The sequence below is a fragment of the Aspergillus pseudonomiae genome (assembly GCF_009193645.1).
Source record: "Aspergillus pseudonomiae strain CBS 119388 unplaced genomic scaffold BDV37scaffold_31, whole genome shotgun sequence".
NCBI classification, from domain to species: domain Eukaryota; kingdom Fungi; phylum Ascomycota; class Eurotiomycetes; order Eurotiales; family Aspergillaceae; genus Aspergillus; species Aspergillus pseudonomiae.
Window position 1 is genome coordinate 42,260 of NW_022476023.1, and position 18,082 is coordinate 60,341.

At 47.5% G+C, this 18,082-nt stretch overlaps 7 protein-coding genes across 7 annotated transcripts; 5 read left to right on the top strand and 2 right to left on the bottom strand.

The window, feature by feature from the left end:
* Positions 1 to 3,050: 3,050 nt before the first annotated feature.
* BDV37DRAFT_282854 (uncharacterized protein) lies at positions 3,051 to 4,415 on the bottom strand (the record flags this gene model as incomplete). Its single annotated transcript, XM_032087143.1, has 1 exon — positions 3,051 to 4,415. The coding sequence occupies one exon, from the start codon at positions 4,413 to 4,415 to the stop codon at positions 3,051 to 3,053; it is 1,365 nt and encodes a 454-aa protein (XP_031941625.1).
* A 628-nt stretch (positions 4,416 to 5,043) lies between these two features.
* On the bottom strand, positions 5,044 to 6,532 carry BDV37DRAFT_115155 (uncharacterized protein). Its single transcript, XM_032078453.1, has 2 exons — positions 6,107 to 6,532; positions 5,044 to 6,011 (listed from the first exon to the last, which is right to left on the bottom strand). The coding sequence occupies exons 1-2, from the start codon at positions 6,384 to 6,386 to the stop codon at positions 5,614 to 5,616; spliced, it is 678 nt and encodes a 225-aa protein (XP_031941626.1). The 5' UTR covers positions 6,387 to 6,532; the 3' UTR covers positions 5,044 to 5,613.
* A 718-nt stretch (positions 6,533 to 7,250) lies between these two features.
* BDV37DRAFT_115173 (uncharacterized protein) lies at positions 7,251 to 9,127 on the top strand. The gene is made up of 2 exons (XM_032078454.1): positions 7,251 to 8,809; positions 8,895 to 9,127. Exon 1 carries the CDS (start codon positions 7,597 to 7,599, stop codon positions 8,593 to 8,595), a length of 999 nt encoding a protein of 332 aa, XP_031941627.1. The 5' UTR covers positions 7,251 to 7,596; the 3' UTR covers positions 8,596 to 8,809; positions 8,895 to 9,127.
* Positions 9,128 to 9,697: 570 nt separating this feature from the next.
* BDV37DRAFT_282857 (terpene synthase family protein) lies at positions 9,698 to 11,088 on the top strand (the record flags this gene model as incomplete). The annotated part of the gene is made up of 8 exons (XM_032087144.1): positions 9,698 to 9,841; positions 9,916 to 9,934; positions 10,000 to 10,194; positions 10,251 to 10,410; positions 10,456 to 10,545; positions 10,603 to 10,646; positions 10,738 to 10,912; positions 10,971 to 11,088. 8 exons carry the CDS (start codon positions 9,698 to 9,700, stop codon positions 11,086 to 11,088), a joined length of 945 nt encoding a protein of 314 aa, XP_031941628.1.
* A 2,470-nt stretch (positions 11,089 to 13,558) lies between these two features.
* On the top strand, positions 13,559 to 14,047 carry BDV37DRAFT_282858 (nucleoside deaminase; the record flags this gene model as incomplete). Its single annotated transcript, XM_032087145.1, has 1 exon — positions 13,559 to 14,047. One exon carries the CDS (start codon positions 13,559 to 13,561, stop codon positions 14,045 to 14,047), a length of 489 nt encoding a protein of 162 aa, XP_031941629.1.
* A 714-nt stretch (positions 14,048 to 14,761) lies between these two features.
* On the top strand, positions 14,762 to 16,314 carry BDV37DRAFT_247656 (uncharacterized protein). Its single transcript, XM_032081893.1, has 2 exons — positions 14,762 to 15,248; positions 15,305 to 16,314. Exons 1-2 carry the CDS (start codon positions 15,021 to 15,023, stop codon positions 16,178 to 16,180), a joined length of 1,104 nt encoding a protein of 367 aa, XP_031941630.1. The 5' UTR covers positions 14,762 to 15,020; the 3' UTR covers positions 16,181 to 16,314.
* BDV37DRAFT_247657 (class I SAM-dependent DNA methyltransferase) lies at positions 16,296 to 17,384 on the top strand. Its single transcript, XM_032081894.1, has one exon. The coding sequence runs from the start codon at positions 16,419 to 16,421 to the stop codon at positions 17,181 to 17,183; it is 765 nt and encodes a 254-aa protein (XP_031941631.1). The 5' UTR covers positions 16,296 to 16,418; the 3' UTR covers positions 17,184 to 17,384.
* The last annotated feature ends 698 nt before the right edge of the window (positions 17,385 to 18,082 follow it).

Below are 18,082 nucleotides of genomic sequence, written 5' to 3' on the forward strand. Positions count from 1 at the left end.
CCCAAAACGCAGACGCATCGCATATGCACCAGCATCGATAACGCACGGACATCCCAACCGTGGTAGGACTCAGGAGGGGCCCACGCTCTATCCGAAACAAGGGATTTGCGCTGTCATATTGGCGTCTCTCGTTGTGGTTGGAGATGTCTCACCGCTGGTATATAGTTTATTGGTTTAGTGCTGTGGGGAAAGTGAGATGTCATATTTGGTACTTGCAGGGGCGGGAGGCAAGGGCGTTTGAAGTATGTTTGGTCGTTTAACGGTTCTTGGGCTTGGGTCGAGACCGCCGGTTTAGGGGGGTTCGTGGATATTACTGCATTCGTTGATATTACGCGGTTTGTCTATGTTGCCAGTGGGTTTGGGGGGGGTGGGGGGTGTACTTTGGGGTTTGGATGGATCGCTGCGTTTGGGAGTGGGCTGGATCTTGTTTTACCTGGTTTTGGGCTTTAGAGAGATTGTTCTAACAGGTCCAAGGAGGTTATCTTGTTGAGTAATGCAATTGCGTCTATTGATCTCTCGACAATATCTGGTTCAGGTCTGCCCTTGTAGTGAGGTTTACTAATATTATTGAAACCTTCAGCTGACTGCACTAAGACCCTGTAAGAACGTTAATATCTGCCGTGGAACCAAGACACATTGCGCTCTTTCTCAAACTGCAGCGATATCATGCATTTACCCTCTGTATGTTCGTCCTGTGTAACGAAATTGCTCCTGTCCAGTGACTGCCTCATTATGTCGGTGGGGATATAGAATAGCGGTGTGTCCCAGGCAATATCGACAATTGCTATCTTGGTCGCTGTTGTGGAAAGGACAACTATGTGAACAACGGAGGATATCCCAACCAAGGTAATGGTGTAAGCCTAGTTGTTATAGACATTTTCACTCCAGGGTAATGGCAGTTAGGGAATTGTTGTACAGCTTGTATTCACTGCAATGGAGGCAATTCCATATTCGCATTGAACCAATGGCTATTGGAATGTAATTCTACTATGTTTTCTATCATTCAGTGAAGTTGAGGCCACTTTTCATTAACTGGTTTCTATTTTCAGGAACCTTGACAGGGAAGTTGATAAGTGAATTAGATGTGGCTGTAGCTCTGACAAAGACCACACCCTCCGGTAGTAAAGAGCATCTTTTTCACGCACAAAGCCTCACTAGCACTTGAGTTATTACATATTGATGTAGAATATAGTGGAGTATAGGAATCACTGTACTAGGAAGACTCCTACAACAACTATATGTCTAGTAGCCTATGCAGCTTCTTGCATAACTCTCGCGCTCATTTTATACGTCTATGCTTATATCATCTTTTCTAACAGTTGGCGATTGAGTGTTCCCCATCAAGACTCCTTAGAAAGACAACTGGCTTCCATACAGCGTCCAAATGACAGCTAGACAGTTTTGTTATAGCCATCAAGTGACGCTTGGTTGTGAATTGTCATAGATATTGGGTTCACATTGGGAAACGACAAAGAACATGGATGCGGTAGGTAATATTTCATACTTCGAGGCATCACATAAGGCAGTCTTATTCTGTTGATCACAGGATTGTTCTGTTCACGATGGATCCCCAGTGGATGAATGTCTTCAGTAATATCATCCTTTCTTACTTATCATCATACAGTGCCTGCGAATGGATATCATTGGGGAGGTCAGCAGCATATCTTGTCAACCCGAAGTATGTATGATCTGATTGTACATCTTTACACTCCCCGATCGTAGCTATAACTATAATCTAACAGGTCTAGGGGCAAATACAATATACTTGAAGGTCTCTGTTGTCGAAAGAAAGCCGGCATATATGTCAATCCTAGTGACTAGCACAGTTCAGATTACTCCTGCATCCGCATGTCCGCAGACCAAATATCATAATATTTGAAGACCGATCCCTGGAACCCTGGACGTAAACCAGGATCCTTAACTATCCAAGTATTGAGACAAGCAGACAACAACCAAGCACTCCGAAGTCATCGGGTATGCCCTAGCTATCTACATGTAGACCTCCGTGCCATTGACTAATGCACTCATCGCCTGTCTCTGGATAATGGCGCTCGTTACCACTGCAGTTATTTTCTCCGCAAAAGTCGTATCTGTCCGCAAGTTCGCCATCTTCCTTGCACAGAAAAAGAGTGTCTTTAAAATTCTCGCCATTAATTGCCGTATTGTTGTTTCGGAATATTTCCTCAATCTTACGCAGATAGCCGCCTGTGTACTAAGGGTCAGTATCGATGATGTTCAAGTATGATGTTCTTCGGCTCATACTTACCCTTGTGTATAAGTGTTATTGCACAGTAGTACGTACCATTGTTACATTGCACTGGAGTGGCAACAGTCAGGGGGGCAATCGCGGCCAGTATGACAACTGTGCTCAAGATGGTCTTCATCATTTGCGATGGACAAGGCTGATGTCCGGAGGGACGGATGGTCACAGCTAAGGACAAGATTAGGTTGTGATTTGATTCCACATCACAGACGCAAGTGGGAGAAGATGGTTATATACCGAGGATCTCTCAAGTCTTACCCTGTCGAGCATACATAGGTAATGAGTGCCCTCTGCTTTGATCCTCTTTCTGCACTTCGCCATCTGTTTCTGCTAATGAAGGACTCTACAATGGTCTCATGGTGAGAGGCTCAAATCAACTGACACCGACAAAACGCCTTTGTCTATGCATGTCCGGTTATTGTACTGGTCTTATTGGAATGTTTCGGCTTTGCTCGTCAGACAATGACAATGGGCTTGCAAGTCATTCCCGGTCCTTTGACAAGTTGCTAGTCTGTTTCACCAACACTTCTGTTGCTGATACTGAGTCATCTCGGTTGCTCTTCTGGATGAGTATTCATGAATTATCATCTGCCATTCCTGGAGCACTTATAAAGAGATGTAGATACAATTTAGGGGCCTAAACAGAAGAACAAAGCTAGTACGAAAAAAGAAAGAATCAGTCTCCCGCGGTCCGCTTCACGATATAAAAATACTGCATTTAATCGCATAGCAAAAGGTCGAGTGGTCAGGGTCACCGAACCTACCATTATCAATGAGCGCAACACGGTCAAAAGTTAAACTTAGGGTTTGGTAGTCCTTTCTTGAGACCAAGCCTAGAATAATAAATAAACGAGTTCACGTCAGTGTCAGGAGTGTTGACATGATGCTCCCTTACCCATGACTCAAGGTCATCAAGTTGGTCCTCTACCGCCCGATACATGAAGGTAAACCATTTAGTTGGTGGCATGATCTTGTTTGCGACTTTCTTGGCTCCTTCTTCAACCCACGGCCGGATGAAGGCTGCGCCCAAGCTCAAAAGGATTCCTCCCCAATGGGCACAAAAGATCCCTGGGATCAGCAAACCGGCCATAACTAGACTAGCAACAGTCTTTCCGATCATCTTGTTTCTCATTGTCTGTTTCTTCTGGATGTGACCCATATGTCTCAAAGCGCCGCCTTGGATGGAACCATATATTAGGCCAAAAACTTTGAACTTGTCTGATCTCGTCAAGGCTGGGTTTATGCCAGACTCAGAACACGACAGGACAAGCTGGACTGTTCGGTTGAACAAAATATTCCTCTGACCTTTGTCACTTGGTTTTCTCCCGAATTCTTCCTTAAGCCACAAATATACCGAATGTGCGAGACGGCGAAGATTGTGGGAATCGTGATATAAATTGTAACCGATATAGTTTTCTGATATCTGCGGGGCGATTTGAGAGATGATATGCCACGTGAATATTCCATTTCCTTTCGGAAATTTTGCTAAGTCATCGATCATTTCTGGTCGGGCGCTCAGATATCGGCAGAATTGTTTGTCTTTACCATCCACCAGCATGCAAAGTGCGTATTTTGCGTCTTCATGTAAGATGGCTTTTCTCTTTTCCGCTAGAATCAGGTGTAATCTGGTGTCAGACGGTTCAACGCTGGTATGAAGCCAATTCGCGAAATTTCTCTGCTGCTCTCGGCTGAAACCGTCCATTGCTTCAGCTGGAAGATGCAACGTGCGAAGTGTCCCCGGTTTATCTGCCACCAAATCGTCTGCAACATCCTGCAATTCAGGAGCCACCAGTAGTGCCTTTCCGAGAGCGTTGTCGTCCAACAACATGTGTATCAATTTTTCATTGATTTCACAGATCAATTGAAAGACATGGCTGCCTTTCGCGTCAAGGGTCAGATCCGGGTATCGTACCGACCCTCCCTGCGCGCGTTTCTTATTGGCAACTACGAACACCCAGGGGATTTTGCTTACTGGACTGAAATCCTGAGCGAGCTGTATTTGTTGATCTACTGTGCCTGCCTCGTCACTTTCCGTTTCATCTCCTGTTTCGGATTGGTTCGCATCTGGTTCCGAGTCTGAGACGGAGTCCAAGGTCTCTTCCGCCGTTTCCAAGACAGGAGTTGAGACGCGCTCTTCCTGATCTAGGTCCATGGTAAGAAGACTGTTCAAGATAGTCTGGTACTAGGATGCATTTTCAACATCAAGACCGAGTGAAAACTTTGTAGAAGGCGGAAAAATAAAATCGGGGGTTTCGTTTAAATAACGTTGGCGTAACACACGGTAGACCGATAACAAAATAAAGTAATTATAACGAGGGAGGCAATCCCTTTGTTCGGTACCATCCTTGGATGATGGCATCTCCAAATGGAAACGGTGTCGGGCGCGGTCTAGCCCGATCGACGAGCTACAGGCATAGAACGGATGGGATTTCCACCGCTGAAGAAATGGGGACTTCAAAGTCACTCCTTGGGTAAAAGCTCTGGTTCTAGACCCTGGTTACTTTCACACAGGTGCTGTGTCAGGCTCAGTATTATTATCGAGTCCATACAAAGCTATTCAACTTGATTTCGTCATGAATTATCTGTGGGTTATCTCAGCACGTGATTATGTTTTTCACTGCTTGGGGCCTGGTAACCAACTATAGAATGCTTGTCTAAGGATACGCCTTGACACTGAAAGAACTGATTGAAGGAGTTAGGTGGGAGATTCTGCAGCAATAACAAAGGGCGATCATGAAAGTATCTCGATAAAAAGGAGGGCCTGGGCCCTTCTACTTAATCGTAGACCGCGTGACTTTTGCCGCATCCCATGGCATTCCAAATGCATTCCGTGGTTAACTGTATAGTTGTTTGACTAGATCCACTGGGGGTTATGTACTGTCCATAAATAATATGCAGATGTTCTGGAATCACAATTCTGCACATACTTCGTTTTTATATGAACATGAAAACACGATCGGCCCTTCAAGGGTTTTAAGGCGGGCTTGGTAATAGTAAACAACCGTCTGCTGTTCAAGCCGATTTCGAGAAAGCTTGTAAACCACCATGTAAACGAAGACGAAAGAAAGGACGATGATTGCCTCCAGATGAGAAGGACATACCCTCGTAGCCTCCTTTCCCCAGAAATCAGATTGGCATATGATTTATATGTAATATTAGAAAGAAGAAAATAGGCGACGGGCCCAGTTCTGTAGTTTCCGAAACCGTGTAAGAACGCCTCCTCAAGAGGCAGGTATTATTCGCTTTCCACCCATGGGTGTTATTTCACGTCACCACGCAATCGGGTATTATGTACAGAGTGACGGCTGAATAATGGTCACACCCAAACACGCTCCTCCGATCGGATATCATCACTGGCGGAGAACATTGCGGATAGCAGTCTCAGCCCACAATTTCGTATACTGCTTATGCAGCCAGAGAATATGCGGCGGCATCGGCTGGTTGTCGGCCTTTCCTTTTCCTTGGTAGAAACAGCTCTTGAGAGCAAACTCCGCCACTCCTTCCTCGGGCTTGACGACGGCGGACATTTCGAAGAGACCGTCCGATTCACGGACGTCCTGTTTGCGGGGGCTGTCACCGCAGCGGACCACGATCCGCTCGGGGGTCTTCTCAAGAATCTCGAAGTGGTCGGTGATCAGGGTGCCAACATCGTAGGTGGAGGTTTTCAACTCTGACCGTTCCCAGAGGTGGTTCGCAGTCTCGGGACCTTGGTATTTCCGGGCGAGGTAGGCGCGTTGGAAGGCATAACCTAGTCACATCCGGCAAGTTAGTCTCGATTCCCTTCGACCCGGCCGCCGGGCTTGGGTACGGCCATTGATTTGGGGTGGAGGGTCTAGTCTTTACCCCAGCCGCTCCAGACTCCAGCACAGAAGGCTTCTGCGAGCTTGCCCTTCTTCTCTAGCAAGGTTGGGTTAATCTCGGACAGGGGTACTTTGCGCACGCAGAGGTCGTGGGTGGTCGGGTTTTGTTCGGGGTTGAACTTGCGGTAGGCGGCGGATTGGAAGATGGGATCCGTGGGCGACATGGGTACGAAGACGTCATTGCGCGTGGTGTAGAAGAAGGCGCCCGCCGAGGCAAGGCCTCCGTAGGTGGAGAGCTTCAGGAGTCGCTTGATGAGACCCATTGGGACGTGAGTGGCCTTTTCTGAATTGAATTGCGGAAGAAGAGAAGACAGAAGAAGCGCGAAGGGGAAATCAAGTGACGGTTCACGTTGATGACGATTGCGGACGAATCACCTCCGGTCGCCAAGACTGCGGAGTCAAAGCATTCGATTCATGTCAACAACAACAAAGATTCTCTTCAATAAGCGATTCAATTGCCGACCGGCATCCCAATTGTGATATGGGATAAGCTCGACGGAGCTACGTTATTTAGTGTCTAACTGCGATTGATATTTATGACGCTTCCATTAATCGGTCATGCCATCACCACATATATATATTGTAGTACCTCGACGGCCTTGGCCGGGGTAACCTTAGTGCGCCTAAAAGCTCTTCTTTGATTGCCCAATCGAATTCTGTATCGGTTGGAGGCCGGGAATACTGCAAACAAGCCTGGATAACCCGGACATTTCCCCGTTCCACGCCATGGCCGTTGTATGTTGTGGCTTGGTATAGCTTGCTGCCCTTCCAGGGCAAGCATGTGGGCAATGCCACCAAGCCCCGATCTGTCAGCAAGGCCTTAAGGACTATCGACGGTACTTGCCATCTCGCCGGAGGAATGCCTTGTCAGTCATATCGCAGGTGAGCCGACCTACCGATAACTTGACGCGGGGATTTATGCAACCCATAATCTTTTGTGCAACGAAGGTGGATCCAAGCCGAGCCCAGAACCCGGCCTTTGAGTTGACATGTAAGCTTGGGCCGCGACGGGTACCTTAAAGCAACTCTGATTTAGTGCGGACGGCATTGAATGACTCTCGTTGGCTCATAAGCCACCAGAATTATTGTTTCTTGGCAAGGGCTCAAGAAAACAACGGAGGTCTTGCATTTCGAGCGCCAGACCATGAGCAAGATTGTTGTCTCGTGGGATGTTGCGGAAGAGGGTGTGATCCGATGATCATTCTGGCCTGATCGCGCCTGAATTCGGGGTCCTCAAAGAGGCACGTGGGGTCAGATGAGCGGTCTCTTGTGATTGGTTGATGATGCGTAAGGCTGCCTTGTCTGAAAAGGTACCCTTTTGTTTGTCCTCCACATGCTCGAGGTACCTGGTGTGTGCATCGAGGTATTATTCAGATTCTTTGGAATATCACCCCGGCCTTCTCTAAGCATCAACCTATAACTCTCACCATTTAACCTTTCTGGCTTGTGACCTGTCGCCATAATCGGAATAACATGCCTCAGATTCCTGCTGAGGTGATTCTACAGATCATCGAATGTCTTGTCCCATCAGTTCATCCTGTCGCATTTCCACCAGCGCACCCGGTAACCCAAACATTAACCAGCCTCACTCTGGTATCCAGCCTCACACACCGCACAGCAAAGCAGCTTCTTCTCAAGCACTGCCTATACCTGGACTCTGACAAACGGCTGGATCATGTTCTTCCGCAGCTTCACACGGACGATGCAAAACAACAAGCGAATCCGATGGGACTCTTCTTGGCTCCATTCCCGGACAATAGCCTCGAGGAGCCCCAGGTGGTAAAGCAGGTTGACCAACTATCATCTCACGTCTGTGGTAATCTACGGCGTCTCGTAATTGATGTTCCGCTGCGGTATCTCTATCCGGAAGAAGATGTACAAGGGTTACGAAAAATAATACGGGCATCCTTCATCCGCCTAACGAACCTGGAAGAGTTCTGTTCTGTTCAGGACGAGATGTACTGCGATACTACAGAGCACGGAATTGAGCCGCCCGTATGGTCATTATGGCCACGCCTTAAACACCTGGCGCTATACAACCAGAGCGTAGAAGGGCTTGGGTTCCTACAGGCCCTTCAACGGTGTCCAAACCTCACTCATCTCGTCCTCACACGGCCAGACGGCCTAACAGAGGCTATAGACCAGGGTATGGAGGGCCATAAGTGGTGGTCATTCTTGAAACGTGTTGTCATTATAAACACTGCAGGAGGTCATGAGATAGAGTTGAAAACGCGAGAACCTGACTGGTCGACGAGCTTTTTGGGGCACATGGTGCGTCTTCAACACTCCCCCCGCTCTGTATCCAATATTTTGCCCCACGACGCAAATCCTGTATTAGAATACATAACTGTGATTCCTCCACCTGGCCGAGAAACAGAGGACATCGACCTTTGTCAGGAGTTCGTCCAGCAGCATGCTGTCCAAGGGACACTGTGGAGCTACCCGGGAGTTCGCTATTCACTCGATCACTGAGGATCCAAATCATACGATCGAGAAGCGTTCTTTTATGAAAGTGGATGCCAAGGCCTACAATAAGAATACTGAGAATGTATCATTCATATACACTCAATGGTTTTAAACAACTATGAGTAGTCCAGGGTTACTCTTAGGACTATACGGCTCTGATTTCAAATGCCATCCACTCATCAAGCCACAGTGGCGCTATTATGCATGACAACCCGTATTCGTAAGAAGTCCTTTGGCCCAACACGAACATTGTTACAGAGTACAGAGTGTACTCAGTATTTTTCTGACGACGATCATCACCGTAGTCCGAAAACAGTGGCTGCACAGCCAACTTATTTACGGTTAGAAGAGAATATCTTATCTAATTCAAGCCACGCCGACAGTAAGTCCGCTCCAATTAACGGATTTATCTGTCCTCATCACGCCGATGTGTAAGCCCTACTGGATACTAAAATCCTTTAATCATTATTAGAGTTACCTAGGTAGGCTGTTTTAGCTACTGGATACGTTAGGTTGCCTGCGGGGTACCACCAGTATACTTATACTGTCGCCTTTCGTTCTACCTCAACACTCGCTTTCTTTTAAATTAGTGGAAATAGAGATATCAAGGCTACTCACTGTTTAGGTTGCTTCAAGTCTCTACAGAAAAACAGTTAAGCGTAAATCATTTAGGCATGTGCTAAGGATATACCAGAACGTTATATCCACTATTTATGGCGTAGCGCTGATCGTGATTAGAAAAATACCGAATGCAACCATGCTATTTATTAGTCAAGGCGACAGGGAGTTGGAGGCCTTCCTCATTTTTATGCGCGTAGAGGCATTGCCTGGCAATCTCTGACCAGGCTGACTTTTTTTCTAACCACAGAGAGCTGTATTCCCCTCGTTTGAACGGTCTACTATGAGTCAATTGAATGAACAGCCGCTGTCCCACACAGCATTTAGACGGAGTCTGCAGGGTCAGGATGTTACCATTCCTAATATCTATAACCTATTCCCTCGATGGGGGCCGAAGATACATCCGAATATCAAAGAGCAAGAAATGAGATTATAAACCCTTGGATTAGCCGGTCAGTACCTCAATCATACAGAAACCCGGGAGGACTAGATGTTGAACTGGAATAACAGCTTGGTAGATGATGGAAGGATCAGTGATAAACTTCAGAAGGCTGAGTTTGGTCTCTTCGCTGCCATATTATGTGCAGAAGCTTCAATTGAGAAGCTCTGTACCGTAGCAAAATCCTTTGCATGGGTGAGTTGGCCAGTGTTTCGCTTTGTCGGATTCATAATCTTACTGCTGGCACTGAGGCTTATACAATGATGTAGTACTTCATCTGGGATGACAGTAAGTCCAACGTACTGGGCCGTACTTCAATATCCCAACCATATTCACCAACATCCTCTGAAAAGTCTTCGATTGCGGCGCCTTGAAATACAATTCCGAGGGCGCAAAATGCTACCGGCAAGCAAGCATAAAATATTTTGAACACCAACTCCTTCTTGACCGAGACCTGCCTGACCTGTCCCTGTTTCCGCTTGAATTACAGAAAGCCTTGCTATGCTGGGATGAAGTAGGTTCACACATCCGTGAAGTTTGTCCAGAAGGTATGGTATACGTACTTCCCGAGATGTTGCCTGATCATACTTAAAAGGTATATCAGAAACTCGTGCGATTCTTCTGGACCGCATGGTTGAGTACGTTGCAAGCGTGGATAATGTCGACAGTCTGTACAATAACGGCACAAGGATTCCTACCCTCCAGGAATATTGGGAGCGCCGAGAGTGTACGGCGGGTGTTTACCCGGTCATTGCCACAATCCCGTATGTGTGTCTTTGGAGTTTGGGTGACTTCTCTAACTGCTGCAGATTCGCTTACGGCCTCAATATTACTATAACCGACGTTGAGAATCCTTACATGAAGAAGCTGTGGAGACACACCTCTTATCTGGTCCACATGTATGTTCTTCCAGATAGGAGAGGATTGTCTCTAGGCTAACATACCGACCCTCATAGAACAAATGATATGTTCTCCATGCGAAAGGAAATTGTATACCATCGTATGCCTAGTAGGTTCTAAGCGGTAGCTGATAGGTCAACCAGAATGACATGCAGATCGAAACCTCATCCCGATATTGATGCTAAATAAAGGGATCCAATGCCACGACGCAATGCAAGTGAGTTACGCATTCGCAATGGAAGAAGCCTCAAAGTTCCAACAGGTAGAGAACATACTTTTACTACAGCCGGGTAAAACCTCAGAGGTGATTTCAGATGCTTTTGTGAGGGGATGCAAAGACGTTGTGATGGGGCTCGTCCACTGGAGGTATTATTTACTGGATTATTTCAATACTAAGGGATCCACTGCTGACACTGCGTTTCAGTTATTCCGGCACACGATACTTCCAAGAGACTGAGATTGGTGCAGACCATGTTATTCGGTTCCAAATTGATAGTTCCCCAAGGTATACCAAGGAAACAGAGTTGAAGGCGACCCGGTAGGCTTGACCGAGTTTCTCAATCTCTGGCTTGTTGGTAACAACTACTACCGCAATTAGGTTACTCTCCAGCCTTTTGGGTACCATTAAGAGCAAATGGGGAAAAGGGATCAAAACGAAGGAGCAGATGTAACCCAGGATACAACTAGGTCTGCTCAATAATAGACGATAGACACAGAGTGACTTATACCGCTAACATGTTTGCTTTCTTTTCCTATACGTAGTATAGCGGTTCGCTTCAGTACCCCGAGAAGGAAAGGCATGTTTGGACATAAGCTCCGGAGTAGCCGAAGAATACCGCCTTAGTACCATGGTTTCTATCAGACTTGACGCCATAGCCTACAATAAATACTTGGATACCAACCATGGATATTTTCTCGAGGACTAAATATATTCGTGCCAAAGCTCATCTTAAAAAGCAATTACCAGCTGTATTGTTTCAGACAAGATAGCCCAATAGCTAAGATGCTAGTAAGCATATGTTGAATATGCTCCACTATCCATATCCATTGCAGTTTCTAAGCCTACTACTGACCCCCCCCTCTTATTTAAAACACTCCCCATTCTCCATGTTCAACTTAGACAGCGGCCGTCCATAGCACGTAGTCTTCCCGCTCTGTACGCACAGGTAGCTTGTCCCCTTACAGTTATGAGAGGACTTCCAACCCAGACTGTTCTTGGGATCAGACTTCCCCTTGTATTTTGGTTTCGCCTTCTTAATCTTCGCACAGTTCAAGCAGTGACTAGGGGCGAGAGGGTTGATCGCATCGGCATCCGTCTTGTCTTGGATATCACTATCATCATCATCATCGTCCAAGATATAAGTCGTGACAGTCTACCATTCCTCGTTTGTATCTCTTGCCTCGACATTGTTCGCGTCGTCGGTTATTGACACCTCACGGAGCTCGAGACTTTTGATTTTATTTGGATCGCATTGCGGCTTCGCTACAGCGGCGGTTGTGAGGACGAGTATGGCTATATAGTAGACTGGAAACTTTAGAAGCATTTCTCAGAGTATTCCCGCACCAGAAATTAGCGCTTTGGGTACTTGATGGGTGATAGGTACCAGATCAGTCCGAACATTACATGGCAGTAATAGGGAAGATGAAAGACCAAAGGGAATATGATATGAGAATAGTCGTGGGAAGAGAAAAAGAAATGAGTGTAAAAGAGCATGAAACAGGTCCATAACTATACAGGCTCTTGGTTTCTAAAGGCTCTCCTCCTTCCATTACCGGGGATGAGACATTTTGCAGAATTTACTGGGTTGGCGCGGCAGCAGTGGAGCAAGCTGTATACGGGTGGTCGGCAGTTTAACTCGGCGAAGGAGGTCAGCGATACCATTCCCCAGATGGCGATCTACTCCAGGCATGTCGCCTGGCTGCGGGAGAATGTATCCGCCGACCGACTGGTGTTCGTTGATGTTCGGGAGAGTTAGGAGTCGCTGTGTAAAGCGCTGGGTAAAGACGTCCCTACCGATGTACCCTTTCCACATGTAAACAATTCCAAGGGGATTGTCCGCACTGCGAGGTATCACATCTAACAGGCCTTGATCCGGTGGGCGATAATCTTTGCTATTGTTGGGATTGCTATTGCAGGTTTTATGAGGCGACGATGAGGCGATAGTGAGAGAGACTCAACATAGTCAGGGGGATATTGGCAAACCTCTTGATTCATTATTCCGCCTTGCGGTAGTGTCTACGACGCCCCTTCACACCAGCGGGTTTAAAGGTCGGCGATTGATTTCGAAAGTCAAGCATATGAGAAGGACACCTCCACTCACAGACTTTAAACGGAGAAATATTATCCTGGTCGATAATGACTATTCCTGGGGGCCTCTATATCACCTCTACTACGTTGGGAACCATGGCCCCGGGAGTTTGAGCGCTGGGTCAGGACTCAAGAATTGAACATATTCCCTGGGATGATATATGTCGTAGATTTATCCACAAGACAGCAGTTGGTTAGAAATGGCGGAAACTTGCTAAATGCTATTGGAACGGTATTATTGTCTTCCACGTAGTGTTTCTCACCTTCCAGTAGAGATGTATATATCAACGTTCAGACTTCTATGCAATTATGCACGGTCTTGGCAGGGTCCACCAGATGTGAATTTGCGGGGTTTGGCGGCGACTTCCGAACGCTTCGTACTGGACGAAATCAGTCCCTGATATTTCTATTACTAACTCCTCCACGCCAACTGGGGATTTAAAACCCTTCAATCACCCTCTTTCCGCCGCATTTTCAATTTGCATTTATGTCATAAGTCGATATTTTGCTAACTATATACATCGCCGTAACTTCGCCTCCAGTGATAAACGCTATTTGGTGATCGTTCAGGTACTCTAGATATGTATATATCTCTGTACGATTCATCAGCTAACAATTGCAGACTGTAACTCGACTCCTGAAGAAGGAACTATACCACGTCTATATCGCATACCCATCCTCGCAGAGTCCCGAAAGAGAGCATTATGGTCACCGCCTCAGATATCGACTATCTGCGCCGCTGCGTAGAGCTAGCCCGAGAAGCCCTTGAAGCGGGCGATGCCCCATTTGGGTCCGTGCTAGTGGATGCCGCCGGCAAGATTCTCAAAGAGGATCGCAATCGCGCCGTGACTGAGTCTGATGTCACCTGGCACCCGGAGTTCACGCTCGTCCAGTGGGCCCAGAAGAACCTGTCTCCGACGGAGCGCGCGGCTGCCACGGTCTACACATCTGGCGAGCATTGCCCGATGTGCACGTCTGCTCATGCGAATGCCGGCTTGGGGCGAATCGTGTACGCTAGCTCCACTGCTCAACTTGTGCGCTGGAGGGCGGAGCTCGGTATCAAGGCTGGCCCGGTTGCCCCGCTGTCCATCAATCAGGTGGCACCGGATCTAGTTGTTGATGGCCCGGCTCCGGGGTTGGATGAGGAGGTTCGTGGGTTGCATCAGGAAAAGCAGGCTAGAACTGTATCATAAGGACTGGACTAGCGTATAATAGTAACAACCACTATCCCGCGAGTTGATTTGTTCCACTTGCATTCATGGAAGATCATGATGTATTTTTTCTAATTCCAATTCCAGTCTACAACACAGTGCTGTAGTTAAACACATCGTTCATTGTGGAATAGTCATTTCCATTTTGGTATGCTTGCCAGCCATGCTCTAAAACCAGCATTCGGGATACCCGCTGGGGTTAAGTTAGGTGCAGTGTGGGGTTATATACAATGGCCACAAGACGTATTTCAAGCATTTATATCATGTGTTATTACTGTAGCATATATCTCATGGCTCGTTGCTTGAATTCCCCAGGCACTTCAACTGGAAGTTGCTGTTCGCTTGGGGTAGGGCCAGAGAGATGTTTGACAATAGTAATAATTCTACCGACAGATTTGGGCTTTTCTTAAGGCTCCAGCGACCATAGTTGCGCTTGATCTTGGTCTGAAACTAATATAGCTATAGCGTTGCATGGTACCACATATCTGCGATAAATGCGCTGGTACGGGGTTCTATTCTTCGCTGCTAGTGTCATTCCCTGGCCGTATGCTTACAGAAGGTAGAGCTCCATGGCTCTCTGTAGATACCTATCGTTGAAGGGATTTATTCAGGTGATGTCCGTGAATACGCTCTTGATATACGAAAAAAAAGATGTTCAAGTCCAGACACATCCTCCATACTAAAGACCAGCAAGCGCCAAGACGAGCGATTCTATTGGCCCCAACCCCTGTCAGTAATACCGGTAGCGCTGGGATTATCATTGTTCTTATGCAACAAGGCTGCGCCGTAATGTTGCCGCTGAGAGATTCTTTCTCTAATGCACGCTAGGGGTTTGCTGACCTGAAACAATGTCACGTTAGCTAGACATGAACAAAATTCCGTTCCCACTGCGTAAGCGCTACAATCAAACCTATCCTCTCCCATACATGAGTTCGAAAGATTGCGAAAGCAAGCAATGTTCTTAGCGACGCGCCAGTTGTTTCTTCTGGGAACAGCCGTGAGTCTTCTGCTGCTGCTGTGGTACACGCAGAGAATCTTTGTATCACGCGACCGAGAGACTTGGACGGTTTGGCGGCCGGCCACAACCCTGACACCAACACCGACACCAACAACGACGCCGGTTGAGCTAGTCCCAATTATCCCCAAGTCTTCCGTACAGAGTGCAGGCAATAGCACACTAGGTGTAAGTGCCCTGCCTCCAGGGTCATTCTTCAGTCACAATGTGTTGATCGCAAACAGTTTCAATCCATCCTCACACTTTCCACCGGCCCTTCATGGCGCACGAGAGGATTACTGGCCGCAGCAAATCTGACGGGATTGGATATTCAGATTCCACCGCAGCCGCCAATCAACCCCAATCTCGTCGATGCGTTCGAGCACTTGGGGCCTGACGATGTCCAACACCCAAGCCATGGTGCAAGTATCGCCTGGCTGGCGCATCTTGATTTGATTAAATACACCATCCAAGCGAACCTAGATACAGTCCTCATCATCGAAGACGACGTCGACTGGGATGTGTCCATCCGGTCGCAGATGGTCGAAATTGCGGAAAGTGTACGCAACCTAACCCATGTCGATGATCTTGACCAGGATCCCGCACCGTACGGCCGGGACTGGGAAGTCCTCTGGATCGGCCATTGCGGCGAGTACTGGGAAGAGCAGTTCGAAACGATCCTATATGACGATCCCACTGCATGCCCCCATAGTGACTATTTCGGCTGGGCGAAGCCGTACATTGATCGTTTGCCGGACCGTCAACGCGCCGTATACCGGTCGTTTAACCCCGTGTGTTCATTTGCATATGCCTTGTCCCGAGAGGGCTCTCGGAAGGTATTAGAACTGTTGGGTGGGGCACGAGACGAGGCCTTCGATGTGAGTATGATGCATGCTTGTAAGGCGGGTCATCTCAAGTGTATCTCCGTTGTGCCCGAGGTTGTGCATCAGTATTTTCCAGCCCAGTCATTTGGTGTGAAAAGTGCTGTGGATATTGGGAATGGTCAAGAGCCTGGTCCGGAGGAAACTGAATTTGAACATGTAATGGGGTCGACGGAGAATATTCTTGACAGTGCACGGTGTCGTGCGTTATGGGGCCAGCCGTGTTTGAGAAAGGAGTGATTTACGCCGAGTAGATAATAATCTGATCTTGTAGTATAATGCCCGATTGTGTGATACCCTCTCGTACATAAAAGTGGCGGGCAAGCGTCGACGTGGGTAACTTCTGTCATATAAATTCAACCCCGCATTTGCTGGATAGCCGAGCCGAAAAGCAACTTCACCATCATTCAATATCGAATAACCCGAACATCAACACACATTCTCTACGAAAATATCAAAAGGACCAAGCATATACAAGATGTCCAATGCACCAAATACTGCCGGTAATGAAAGATTTAATGCCGAAGCGGCAAACTGGGACAATAACCCCTCTGTCCAAGAGGCGACTCGTCTCGCATACGAGACACTCCGACCCCTCATTGAGAATCTTTCGGGGAAGAAGCACGATGCGACAGGAACTGGCTTAGATGTCCTCGAAGTGGGCTGTGGAACAGGCCTGTTGAGTGTGCGGGTGGCACCGCTGGTCCGCGAGATTGTCGCCGTTGATACGGCAGAGGGCATGATCGAAATGCTGAAGACGAAGACGACCCAGCCTGACTCTCCGCGAAATATTGTCCCCATTTGCAAGTTGCTAGAGGACCCCGAAGATCCCGTTCTTCCTCCCAGTGATGAGAACCAGCCCGCCGCAGGTCGGAGAAAGTTCGATCTGGCCTTGTCGCATCTGGTACTGCATCATATTCCTGATCTTCGACCTTTTCTCCACATGCTCCTGGGCAGCCTCAAGCCTGGCGGAAGGATAGCTTTGACAGATTTTGAGGACTTTGGTCCCGAGGCAATCAAGTTTCACCCCAAGTCGAAGCTGGAGGGTGTGGAACGGCACGGCATCCCGCGTCAGTGGATTGAAGACCTGTTGAAGGAGGTTGGCTTCGAGCAAGTCAAGGTATGGGTCGGGTGGACGCTGGATAAGGATGTCGAGGGGTGGGATGACGACAATGGAAGCTACGCTGGTGACAAGAAGACAATGCAATTTCCCTTTCTCGTGTGCGAAGGAGTGCGTCCATGATATGGCCCAGTCTGGTTACCGATTGTATCAAACTGGAATGAACTACGCCGTGACTTGAAGCCGTTCGTTTATAAAGCATGTACCATAGTGGAGTTGAAAATCCTACGATCCATGCAATACACGTGCAGGTCCCGGCCGAAGCCAGCATGCTTTAGTGCCCTTGCAGCGATATGCTTAACTAAGCTTAAGTCCCTTGGGTTGATTGTTTTTATCTATGACAGTTAGCACGGGGCAGTATGTTCTATCACAGAAAAGCTGAGGTCCTCGTATGACCTGAACCATTCATCATATCGGCCAAGCATGATTTCTAATCGCCGAATTGTGGAGACGACAGAGGTCTGTGCTTTAGTCACCAGGATTGCTATTCGTGAATTGCTGTACTGTGGAAGAGAACTGTTTCCAATTAGGTGTAAGACCCCGCCTGGAACATATACCACAGCCAATACTGCTGTAACATGTTGAGCTGAGGATGTCAGCAGCTCGAACCTACACTAAAGTGTCGGCAAATTGATCACGCTAAACTAAATCTAGTAACCTGAGGAGAATAGCATTGACAGGACTGTTCAAATTGGCAATTGGCTTTTTGAAAGGTTGATTAATTGAATTCTCAGTACTCCCGCTCGCAGCCTATTGGAACCTCTCAGTTCAGACATAGATACTCTGTAGTCAGTAGTCAAGCAAGCATGGCTCTTCAAGTTGAAACACGACTTTCCCTCACCAAATCTAGACGTTGGCCATATCCGGTTAGCCTGTCTACGGTTTAGTACAGAGAGAAGTGGGCCCGGTATTTGGATCCACGTCAAGCAAACGCCGAATAACTCAAATGTGAACGATCCGAGGCTTTCCTCTTGGTGATTGCTAGAACCGTAGATATCCGGTTATTAGTAGAAGTAATTATG

What these genes read in the sequence shown, in the direction of transcription:
- BDV37DRAFT_115155 (XM_032078453.1), bottom strand. Translation starts at nt 6,386, where the DNA reads ATGGGTCTCATCAAGCGACTCCTGAAGCTCTCCACCTACGGAGGCCTT. An exon ending in TGGAGTCTGGAGCGGCTGGG is followed by an intron (nt 6,012 to 6,106) that starts GTAAAGACTAGA and finishes GGATGTGACTAG; the next exon opens with GTTATGCCTTCCAACGCGCC.
- BDV37DRAFT_115173 (XM_032078454.1), top strand. Translation starts at nt 7,597, where the DNA reads ATGCCTCAGATTCCTGCTGAGGTGATTCTACAGATCATCGAATGTCTT.
- BDV37DRAFT_247656 (XM_032081893.1), top strand. Translation starts at nt 15,021, where the DNA reads ATGTTCTTAGCGACGCGCCAGTTGTTTCTTCTGGGAACAGCCGTGAGT. An exon ending in CAGGCAATAGCACACTAGGT is followed by an intron (nt 15,249 to 15,304) that starts GTAAGTGCCCTG and finishes GATCGCAAACAG; the next exon opens with TTTCAATCCATCCTCACACT.
- BDV37DRAFT_247657 (XM_032081894.1), top strand. Translation starts at nt 16,419, where the DNA reads ATGTCCAATGCACCAAATACTGCCGGTAATGAAAGATTTAATGCCGAA.